The 12,335-nt window shown below is 45.7% G+C and overlaps 1 protein-coding gene across 1 annotated transcript in view; it reads right to left on the bottom strand.

Moving 5' to 3' along the window:
- The window catches only part of LOC140491773 (tyrosine-protein kinase ITK/TSK-like), a 78,330-nt gene that overhangs the window by 15,849 nt on the left and 50,146 nt on the right, over positions 1 to 12,335 (bottom strand). The window contains exons 10-12 of the mRNA XM_072590176.1: positions 5,302 to 5,435; positions 2,535 to 2,609; positions 329 to 500 (exon numbers count right to left, since the gene is read on the bottom strand). Coding sequence (XP_072446277.1) covers positions 329 to 500; positions 2,535 to 2,609; positions 5,302 to 5,435 — 381 coding nt within the window. The remainder of the gene's footprint in view (positions 1 to 328; positions 501 to 2,534; positions 2,610 to 5,301; positions 5,436 to 12,335) is intronic.

Raw genomic sequence — 12,335 nt, 5'->3', positions numbered from 1 at the left:
AGTAGCTCATTCCATACACGTACCACCCTCTGTATGAAAATGTTGCCCTTAGGTCCTTTTAACTCATACCCCTCTCACCCTAAACCCATGCTCTTTAGTTTTAGACTCCTCTACCCCTCGGGAAAAGCCCTTGGCTATTCATCTTATCCATGCCCCTCATGCTTGTGGTATGTCAACATCTGACACCTTTTCTCCATTATGACTGTTAATGTCCAATCTGCACCTCACTCCCTATCACCCATCTATTGAAATTTCAGTCTCTCTTTGGGGACAGACCCTCTGCCAGCACAAGGGATTGAACCGTCCTGGTAGCAGCTCATCCACTTACATCATGACTTGAGCCTCTTCGATGAAGTCTTCCTCAGACATTGCTCCTTCCCGAATCATCTTGATGGCCACCTGGTACTTGTTCTTCCAGTAACCCATGTGCACGATGCCAAACTGACCGCTGCCCACCTCTTCAATGAAGGTGAGGGAAGTGGCTGCAATTTCCCAGGTCCCTGTTCGACACCAGACAAAACATCAAAACTACATTTCACATGGTCTCCTACATTGCTTGCTGTTTTACATATAAACGCCTTTGCACGTCTGTAACACTGTTTGCCTCAACTCATCTACTGCTGAAAACCTCATGATGTCTTTACCTTTTGAATTGACTGGCCAAAGGCACACCCATCTGCCATGTTCCGTAAATTCCAGCCCTTCCTGCTTTGCTGCCCATGTTATAAGAACTCACATCAAGTCATGTTTGACTACCACCCAGCACTTGTTGTTCTGCTTTGGTTCCTGGCACAGCAAAGCCTCTTGCATTATTATTTTTAAATTCCTCCATGGCCTCCGTCCTCCCATCTCCTCCAGCCCTGCTACCCTAGGGCAGCACGGTGGCTCAGTGGTTAGCACTGCTGCCTCACGGCACCAAGGTCCCATGTTCAATTCCAGGCTTGGGTAACTGTCTGTGTGGTGTTGCATATTCTCCCCGTGTCTGTGTGGGTTTCCTCCGGGTGCTCTGGTTTCCTCCCACAGTTCAAAAATGTGCAGGGCAGGTGAATTGGCCATGCTAAATTGCCCATAGTGATAGGTACATTCGACAGAGGGAAATAGGACTGGGTGGGTTACTCTTCGGAGGGTTAGTGTGGACTTGTTAGGCTGAAGGGTCTGTTTCCATGATGTCTAATCTAATCCCTCCATACTTCCCAGCTGCTTGAGCATCCTTGGATTTTACTCCCTCTGAGCTGCATACACCCAAGTTCTGGAATCTCAGCTTAGCTTCCTCCTGGAGTGGGATATGGACAGCATTTATTGCCCATCCTTGAATGCCCAGAGGCAGTTAAGAATCAACTCCATCAGTGTGGGTCTGGAGTCACATGTAGGTCAGACTGGATAAGGATGGCAGTACCCTTCCCAAAAAGACATCAGTGAAGCAGATGGGTTTATCCATCAACAATGGATTCATGGTCATCATTAAATTTGGGCGTCCAGATTTTTATGGAATTCAAATTCCGCCATCTGTTGTGGCAGGATTCAAACCCCAGTCCCCAGAACGTTATCCGGGATCTCTGGATTAACACTCCAGTGATAATACCATTATGAGGATGAGGACAGGACTGCAGATGCTGGAGAATCAGACTTGAAAAGGGTGGTGCTGGAAAAGCACAACTGGTCAGGCAGCATCCGAGGAGCAGGAGAGTCGACGATGAGGAGAGCCACCTTTCTGGTCTTGCTGAATAAACAGTTTGAAGTTTATTGCATGACCACAACTTTATACAGAATACAATAATTTGCTCCATGCTTGTGTAGAGAGGTCTAGGAGGGTGCAGACCCCATGTCTGCCTCATCCAACTTCCCTTTAACTGCAGCACGGAGAATGTTGCTGACTGCTTTTGATTAAGTATTAACTGCTTCACCTTCAATTGAATTCCCTCACTAGATCACTCTCCCTCTGTCTCCTCTTTTGGAATGCCTCCTTCAGGACCTACTGTTTTGACCATGTTTTCAGCCACCTGCTGTTATATTGCCTCATGTGGCTCATTGCCAAATGTTGTTTGACATGTATTTCTGTCAAGGACTTTGGCACGCCTTACTGTATAATGGTACTATGTTGTTCTGGTCATTGCTGTGGTTTTTATAGGAATATGGTGATTGGTCCTGGGTCCAGAAGGTACAGGTATGACTCAGAGTCAGTCATTCTGTCATGGAGGGAAACTGTTCGGCCCATTTAACCCATGCTAGCTCTCTGTAGAGCCATCCAGTCAGTCCCATCCTCCAACTCCATTCCTCTAGTACCTGCTGCTCAAGAGCCCTTTCAATTTCCTTTCAAACTCATTGATGGTCTTTGCATCCACCATCCTTCTGGACAACAGGCTCCAGGTCGCCACGACCCACCACGTACACAAGAGCTTCCAACAGTTCCTCCGCACATCTCTGACCCAGACCCTTCAAGGGTTGTCCCCTCCTATTACATCATCAGCTAATGGGATCGGCGATGTTTTGTTTGCCTCCCAGTCAGTATTTAGTTTTCTTCACACAAGACATACCGTAACTAAAGCCAGCTGTTGAAGGAGCTGTTTCTTTCCATGAAGACACTGGGTATCTCAGCCGAGTGACCAAACCTGCAACATAGAAGAATCTCAACAATTGACCATTCTTTTGCCACTGACATTCCCTCCCTGTATTAAACATATTCTGGAGTACTCTGTCCAGTTCTGGTCACCCTGTTATAAGTAGGATATTATTTAGCTTGGAGAGCATTCAGAAGGGATTTAGCAGAAATATGCCAGCAATGGAGAGTTTGAGTTATAAGGACTTTTCTCACTGGAGGGGAGGAGGCAAGGAGCTTATTGAGGTTAATAAAATCGGGAGAGGTATAGGTCAGGTAAATGACAGGTGTCTTTTCCCTCGGGTGGGGGGATTTCAAGACAAGAGGGCATATTTAAAAATCTTTCTCCTCTTGCCTTAAAAACGACATAAGGGGTCCATTTTTTTTACACAGAGTGGTTCGTGTGTGGAATGAACTTCCAGAGGAAGTGGTGGATGCAGGTATGGTTATAAGGTGTAAAAGACATTTGGATAGGTACATGAATAAGAAATGTTTGGAGGGATATGGGCCAAGTGAAGGTAGGTGGGGCTGGTTTAGTTTGGGATTATGGTGGGTATGGACTGGTTGGACTGAAGGGTCTGTTTCCGTGCTGTATGACTCTATGACTACATAACACAAGGTGCAGTCATGTTAGAACACACTATCTGTGAGGGGGAAAAAGAGCTGCCTACATCTATAGAAGGCTTGTGTAAGACTATACTATAAAACCAAGAGCTGCAGCAAGGTCCTGGGGACTGTTGCTGAACAAAAAGACCTCAGAGTGCAGGTTCATAGCTCCTTGAAAGTGGTCGCAGGTAGATAGGATAGTGAAGAGGGCGTTTGGTATGCTTTCCTTTACTGGTCAGAGTACTGAGTACAGGAGTTGGGAGGTCATGTTGCAGCTGTACAGGACAGTGGTTAGGCCACATTTGGAACATTGTGTGCAATTCTGGTCTCCGTCCTATTGGAAGGATGTTGTCAAACTTGAAAGGGTTTAGAAAAGGATTACAAGGATGTTGCCAGGGTTGGAGGATCTGAGCTATAGGGAGAGGCTGAACAGGCTGGGGCTGTTTTCCCTGGAGCGTCGGAGGCTGAGGGGTGACCTTATAGAGGTTTACAAAATTATGAGGGGCATGGATAGGATAAATACACAGGATCTTTTCCCTGGGGTGGGGGAGTCCAGAACTAGAGGGCATAGATATAGGGTGAGAGGGGAAAGATATAAAAGGGACCGAAGAGGCAACCTTTTCACACAGAGGGTGGTACGTGTATGGAATGAGCTGCCGGAGGAAGTGGTGGAGGCTGGTACAATTGCAACATTTAAAAGACATCTGGATGGGTATATGAAGAGGAAGGGTTCAGAGCGATATGGGCCAGGTGCTGGCAAATGAGATGAGATTAGGCTAGGATATCTGTTTGGCATGGATGAGTTAGACTGAAGGGTCTATTTCCGTGCTGTACATCTCTATGACTCTATGACTCTATGCTGGAAATCAGAAACAGCATTAGAAATTGCTGGAAAAACGCAGTAGGTCTGGCAGCATCTGTGGAGAGAAATCTGACCATTCGTCAGAACAAATTATAAGACCTCAGCTGGAGTATTATGTACAGTTGTGGGGGCCACATTAGCGGAAGGGTGTGAACGCATTAGAGCGAGTGCAGATGTGATTTACAAAAATGGTTCCAGGTCTATGAAAGTTCAGTTATGAGGTTAGACTGAAGAAGTTGGGACTGTTCTCTCTGGAGAGAAGGTGGCTGAGAGGAGATCAGATTGAAGTTTTCAAAATCACAAGCAAGCTGGGCAGAGTAGATAGGGTGGAGCTGTTTCCACTTGTAAAAGGAACAAGGAGGAGAGGGGCAGAGATTTGAACTGATGTGCAAATGAAGCAATATCCACTGCCTGGAAATGCAGTGGAGGCAGATTCAATTGAGACATTCAAGAGAGTATTAGATGGTATTTTGGATTGTAATGATGTGCAGCGATGCTGGGGAAAGGCAGGAGATTGATCTTCGATAATAGAGCCAGACTGGATAGGACAGTATACAGACATGATGGACTGAACAGTCTCCTTCTGCTCCTTAACCATTCAGTGATTCTATGATGCTTGCTTCACACTTGATATTACACCTTATCACAGTTAGGAAACAATTCTAATTAGAGTGGAAAGCTGAAAATTGTGGACCTGTACCCGGTAGTTGACTGGAACTGATTGAACCCAGCAGCCTACACATCAGTACAATGAACTGAATTAACTGTGTGTGAGCTGGAGTGTGCTGTTTAAAAGGGAAGGTTCAAGAATGGCTTTCAAATGGGATTTGAAAAGACACCTGAAGAGGAACAAAAATTAAAGATTGGTTGGGAAAGAGTGAAGGAATGGGATTGATCAAGTGAGTGGGACTTGGCGATCACTGAAATAAAAGAGACAGGCAGTTGAAGGTTTTCATCTTACACAAGCAACAATGTCGAGTTACAAGGGAACAGCAATGTTTACTGAATAGTGCCTTCAGAATTTGGCTTTCTTGCTTTTGTTCTGATGAATGCAAGATGAGAAACTTCAACAATGTGTTTCTTTGGAACATTAGACTGGGCTGACAGCAATTAGTAGAGGCACAATGGGCAGAATGGTCTCCTGCTGTGTTGTTTAATTTGTTACTCAATTACATTCAATTAATCCTGCTCGGTTCATATTGATTCTCATTATAACTAAACATTGTTTTTCCAATACCTGCCGCATTGTGCTGGTGGTAGTTGATAAGTTCTGGAATGGAATCGAAGATTTGTTTTTCTGCCAGATAATAGCGTTTGACAGTGTCATCGGTTTCTTTGATGTGGTAATGTTTGACCCCAGAATTGCTCTCACTAGTGGAAGTTAAAACACAAAGAGAGAACTTGCATTTACATAAATATAGACACAACTATATATTCACAATTTCAAAGTACTTTACCGCAGAATCGTGAGGGTTGGACTGCCTCAAACAAATTGTTCTTATTGGAAGAAACTAATGTGAGTGAATTTGAAACAGCCAGAGCATCTCCTAAAGAAGGTCACCACTAGGCCAGAGATTTGAGTGATCCTAAGGGATCTCTTTTATCCAAAGCTATGGTACAGGTTGGATCGAAGGGTCTGTTTCCGTGCTTACATATCTATGACTCTATGACTATGACTCATTGGGTCCTGGGGCCCACTCTCTTAATCATTCCAATGATTACTCTCCCCTCCCTTTTTCACTGTCTCTCTAGTTCTCCACCTCCCTTTCCACCTCTCTGTCCTGCTCAATTTTTTTCTTTCTCTATCATTTATTTCTCTCTGTCACTTAACATTTCTGTTTTATTCCACCATTCTCACACTGTTCATCTCTCTCACTGTCTCCTTCTCTTGTTCTCTCTCATCTTTCCCTGTCTCTATTCCTTTCTCTCACTTTGTTACCCTCATTGTCTCTTTATCTCTTGGTTATTGGTTAGTGCATTAAGTACAGGAGTTTGGATGTCATGTCGCAGCTGTACAGGACATTGGTTAGGCCATTTTTGGAATACTGCATTCAATCTGATCTCCCTGCTATTGTTGTTAAACTTGAAAAGGCTTCCAAGGATGTTGCCAGGTTTGGAGCTATAGATTAGATTACCTACAGTATGGAAACAGGCCCTTCGGCCCAACAAGTCCACACAGACCCTCCAAAGAGTAACCCACCCAGACCCATTTCCCGCTAACTAATGCATCTAACACTGTGGGCAATCTAGCATAGCCAATTCACCTGTCCTGCACATCTTTGGACTGTGAGAGGAAACCAGAGCACTTCGAGGGAACCCATGCAGACACGGGGAGAATGTGCAAACTCCTCACAGGCAGTCGCCCGGGGCTGGAATCAAACCTAGGTCCCTGGTGCTGTGAAGCAGCAGTGCTAACCACTGAGCTACAGTGCAGCTGAATAGGGAGAGGCTGAATAGACTAGGACTGTTTTCCCTGCAGCATCAGAGGCTGATGGGTGACATTATAGAGATTTATAAAATCACGAGAGGCATGGATAGGGTAAATAGACAAGGCAGGGTAGGGGAGTCCAAAACTAAAGGACATAGATTTAAGGTGAGAGGGGAAAGAATTAAATGGGACCTTAGGGGTAACTTTTTCACACAATGGGTGGTGCGTGTATGGAATAAACTGCCGGAGAAGTGGTGGAGGCTGGTTCAATTACAACATTTAAAAGGCATCTAGATGGATATATGAATAGGAAGGGTTTGGAGGGATATGGGCCGGGTGCTGGCAAATGGGACTAGATTGGGTTGGGATATCTGGTCGGCATGGACAGGTTGGACTGAAGGGTCTGTTTCCATGCTGTACATCTCTATGATTCTATGATCTCTATGACTCTCTCTTTCTTTTAATATCTTTATCTATCTCTTCCTCTTTGTCTTTTTTAATTTCATTCTTTTATTACCACTCTATCTCTGTTTATCTTGCTGTCTCTCAGCATCTTTCTGTCTCACTGCTCTATCTACACCCAGCCCTGAATGAGAAATTAAAAAAAGACACTGACGTTGGACAAATGGAGTCAGTGTGGAACAGGCTGGTTAACAACAGGTCTAACCACTTGATGGAGACTCCTCACACTCGATTGTAAACCAAGAAGATCAAGAGTTTCCAGGTCAGCACACGGCATCGATATTGTGGGGTCGGGGGAGATGGTTTGGGTGGGTGAGTGAAAGCTTCCCAGGCCCTGGTCTTTATGTCTAGTGGAACTATACTGGACTACAAATGGATTGTCTCCATAGTGACATTAAGGCTCAACGGCAGCACAGATTCTGAATCTGAAACATTAATTTATTGCAAATAAACAATTTCTCAGAATATATCTTCACCTGGTTATTTTTCACACATTCATTGGCAAGGTTAGGAGGGCACAGTGTGAGAGGATGTGGTCGACCATTCCCTTCGTGCATGACGTCCTTGCAAACCTCACTGCACCAAACACACGTGCATACACAGACACACACAGACAGACACACACAGACACAGACTGACACACACACATACACAGACACACACACACAGACTGACACACACACACAGACTGACACACACACATGCACACGCGCACTCTCACATAGACACACTGACACACACACATATGCACATGCTAAAACACACTCACACACTCATATACTCGCTTTCACATATGCACACATATCAAACCTACATACTCACAACCACATACATGCACAAAGACTCACAAATTCACACACATACACACAAAAATACAAATGCACACCCATATACGTGCAAACAAATATACATACGCACACACTCATACACACACATGGCAGATGAACCCACACACATACAGACACATACATACAAAGACACACATAAATACCCACACACAGGTAACATGCATACTCATATGCACAAAGACTCACAAGCAAATACACACACATGCGCATGTATATGCACTCAAATACAAAAATACAAATGTAGACGCACACACACAGACACACACACACATACGCACACACACACACAGACACACACACACATACGCACACACAGACACACACACACACACACACACATACACACACACAGACACACACACACACAGACACACACACACAGACACACACACACACACAGACACACACACACACACACACATACACACACACACACACACAGTTACAGAATAGCCCAGGTGACAGGAGGTGAAATTCTTGTTTATGCTTCGGTCCAGATCAATAAGTGCCAGACAGTATCAAAGAGATGTCTCTGATCTCGGGAGTGTTTCAGCTGGGAAATGTCCAATCCAATGCAAACAGAAGCTGGAGCATCGTTATCCACAGCCAGAGCGACAAAACTGCCTCCATGCATTTAAAGAGCCGTGCCCACCTCCCCTCATCAGTAGAACAGGTTAAAATCAGGCTCAGACCAAAACAGTTGAAACATTTCCCAGATATTTTGAGCTCACTCTGTTTTGTCAGCTATAACTGAAACAGTCACAGTATTCAGGTGTACTGACTGGGGTGTGTTGGTGTGTGAAAGAGCATCAGCTGTATTTTGTGTTGAGTGTCAGGGTGTGAGATAGTGAAAAAAATCTGGCTCCACTCAGTTTTCTGAGAGTGCGAGTGAGGGTTAGCTACATGCAGTAAGTAGTGTTAGGATGTGAGTGTGAGTGAGCTGTATACAGTGTGTAGTGTTTGGGTGTGAGAGAGGTTTAGCTGTATGCAGTATGGAGTGTTGGGGTGTGAGAGAGGGTTAGCTGTAAACAGTGTGAAATGTCAGGGTGTGAGAGAGGGTTAGCTGTATACAGTGTGGAGCGTTGGGGTGTGAGAGAGGGTTAGCTGTATACAGTGTGGAGTATTGGCATATGAGAAAGGGTTAGCTGTATTCAGTGTCGTGTCTTGGGGTGTGAGAGAGGGTTAGCTATATACAGTGTGAAATGTTGGAGTGTGAGAGAGGGATAAGTGTATACAGTGTAGAGTGTTGGTGTGTAAGAGAGTTACCTGTATACAGTGTGGAGTGTTGGGGTGTGAGAGAGGGTTAGCAGTATACAGTGTGCAGTGTTGGGCTGTGAGAGAGGGTTAGCAGTATACAGTGTGCAGTGTTGCGGTGTGAGAGAGGTTTAGCTGTATACAGTGCGGATTGTTGGGGTGTGAGAGAGGGTTAGCTGTACACAGTGTGGAGTGTTGGGGTGTGAGAGAGGGTTAGCTGTATTCAGTGTGGAGTGTTTGGGTGTTAGAGAGGGTTAGCTGTACACAGTGTGGAGTGTTGGGGTGTGAGAGAGGGTTAGCTGTATTCAGTGTGGAGTGTTGGGGTGTTAGAGAGGGTTAGCTGTATACAGTGTGGTGTGTTGGGGTGTGAGAGTGGGTTAGCTGTATTCAGTGCGGATTGTTGGGGTGTGAGAGAGGGTTAGCTGTACACAGTGTGGAGTGTTGGGGTGTGAGAGAGGGTTAGCTGTATTCAGTGTGGAGTGTTTGGGTGTTAGAGAGGGTTAGCTGTATACAGTGTGTAGTGTTGCGGTGTAAGAGGACGTTAGTTATATACAGTGTGTAGTGTTGGTTTGTGAGAGAGGGTTAGCTGTACACAATGTGGAGTGTTGGTGTGTGAGAGAGGTTTAGCTATTTCCAGTGTGGCGTATTCGGGTGTGAGAGACGGTTACCTGTTTTCAGTGTCGTGTGTTGGGGTGTGAGAGAGGGTTAGCTGTATACAGTGTGTAGTGTTGGGGTGAGAGAGAGGGGTAGCTGTATACAGTGTGTAGTGTTGCTGTGTGAGAGAGGGGTAGCTGCATACAGCGTGGCATATTCGGGTGTGAGAGGGTGAGCGGTATACTGTGTGAAATGTTGGGGTGTGAGAGAGGTTTAGCTGTATATAGTGTGGAGTGTTTGGTTTGAGAGAGGGTTAGCTGTAAACAGTGTGTAGTGTTGGTGTGTGAGAGAGGGTTAGCTGTGTACAGTGTAAAATGTTGGGGTGTGAGCGAGGGTTAGCTGTATTCAGTGTGGAGTGTTGGGGAGTAAGAGAGTGTTATTTGTATACAGTGTGGAGTGTTGGGGTGTGAGAGAAGGTTAGCTGTATACACTGTGGAGGGTTGGCGTATGAGAGAGGGTTTGATCTATGCAGTGTGCAGTGTTGGGGTGTGAGAGATGGGTAGCTGTATAAAGTGTGCAGTGTTGGTGTTTGAGAGAGGTTTAGCTGTATACAGTGTGGAGTGTTGGGGTGTGAGAGAGGGTTAGCTGTGTACAGTGTGTAGTGTTTGGGTGTGGTAGAGGGTTAGCTGTATACAGTGTGGAGTGTTGGGGTGTAAGAGAGGGTGAGCTGTAAACAGTATGGCTTGTTGGGGTGTGAGAGAGGGTTTGCTGTATTCGGTGTGGCGTGTTGGGTGTGATCGACGGTTATATGTATACAGTGTGGAGTGTTGGCATATGAGAGAAGGTTAGATATATCCAGTGTAGAGTTTTGGGGTGTGAGAGAGGGATAGCTGTATACAGTGTGCAGTCTTGGGGTGTGAGAGAGGTTTAGCTGTATACAGTGTGGAGTGTTGGTGTGTGAGTGAGGGTTAGCTGTATACAGTGTGTACTGTTGGGGTGTGTAGAGAGTGTGAGCAGTATACAGTGTGAAATGTTGGGGTGTGAGAGAGCGTTAGCTGCATACAGTGTGGAGTACTGGGGTGTGAGAGTGGATTAGCTGTATACAGTGTGCAGTGTTTGGATGTGAGAGAGGGATAGGTGTATACAGTGTAGAGTGTTGGTGTGTAAGAGAGGGTTACCTGTATACAGTGTGTAGTGTTGGGGTGTGAGAGAGGTTTAGCTGTGTACAGTGTGCAGTGTTGGTTTGCGAGAGAAGATTAGCTGTATACAGTGTGCAGTGTAGGGGTGTGAGAGAGGGTTAGCTGTATACAGTGTGAAATGTTCGAGTGTGAGAGAGAGATATCTGTATAAAGTGTGAAATGTTGTGGTGTGAGAGAGGATTATGTGTATACAGTGTGAAATGTCGGGGAGTGAGAGAGGGTTAGCTGTATACAGTGTGCAGTGTTGGGGTGTGAGAGTGGGTTAGCTGTATACAGTGTGCAGTGTTGTGGTGGGAGAGAGGGTTATCTGTATACAGTGTGAAGTGTTGGGGTGTGAGAGAGGGTTAGCTGTACACAGTGTGTCGTGTTTGGGTGTGGTAGAGGTTTAGCAGTGTACAGTGTGGAGTGTTGGGGTGTAAGAGAGGGTTAGCTGTATTCAGTGCCGATTGTTGGGGTTTGAGAGAGGGTTAGCTGTATACAGTGTGAAATGTTGGGGTGTGAGAGAGCGTTAGCTGCATACAGTGTGTAGTGGTGAGTGTGAGAGAGGGTTAGCTGTATGCAGTGTGGAGCATTGGGGTGTGAGAGAGGGTTAGCTGTATACAGTGTGGAGCATTGGGTTGTGAGAGAGGGTTAGCTGTATACAATGTGCAGTGTTGCGGTGTGAGAGATGTTTAGCTGTGTACAGTGTGTACTGTTGTGGTGTGAGAGAGGGTTAGCTGTATACAATGTGCAGTGTTGGGGTGTGAGAGAGGGTTAGCTCTATACAGTGTGGAGCATTGGGGTGTGAGAGAGGGTTAGCTGTATACAGTGTGGAGTGTTGGTGTGTGAGTGAGGGTTAGCTGTACACAGTGTGTACTGTTGGGGTGTGTAGAGAGTGTGAGCGGTATACAGTGTGAACTGTTGGGATGTGAGAGAGCATTAGCTGCATACAGTGTGTATTGGTAAGTGTGAGAGAGGGTTAGCTGTATACATTGTGGAGTGTTGGGTTGTGAGAGAGGTTTAGCTGTATACATTGTGGAGTGTTGGGTTGTGAGAGAGGTTTAGCTGTATACAGTGTGAAGTGTTGGGGTGTGAGAGAGGGTTAGCTGTATACAGTGTGGAGTGTTGGGGTGTTAGAGAGGGTTAGCTGTATTCAGTGTCATGTGTGGGGTGTGAGAGAGGGTTAGCTGTATACAGTGTGGAGTGTTGGGGTGTGAGAGAGGGTTAGCTATATACAGTGCGGAGTATTGGGGTGTTAGAGAGGGTTAGCTGTATTCTGTGTGAAATGTTGGGGTGTAAGAGAGGGTTAGCTGTATTCAGTGTCATGTGTGGGGTGTGCGAGAGAGTTAGCTGTATACAGTGTGGAGTGTTGATGTGTGAGAGGGAGTTAGCTGTATTCAGTGCCAATTGTTGGAGTGTGAGAGAGGGTTAGCTGTATTCAGTGCCAATTGTTGGGGTGTGAGAGAGGGTTAGCTGTATTCAGTGCGGATTGTTGGGGTGTGAGAGA

This window comes from Chiloscyllium punctatum, chromosome 20 (assembly GCF_047496795.1).
Source record: "Chiloscyllium punctatum isolate Juve2018m chromosome 20, sChiPun1.3, whole genome shotgun sequence".
Taxonomy (NCBI): domain Eukaryota; kingdom Metazoa; phylum Chordata; class Chondrichthyes; order Orectolobiformes; family Hemiscylliidae; genus Chiloscyllium; species Chiloscyllium punctatum.
This window is presented reverse-complemented; position numbering and strand designations above follow the sequence as displayed.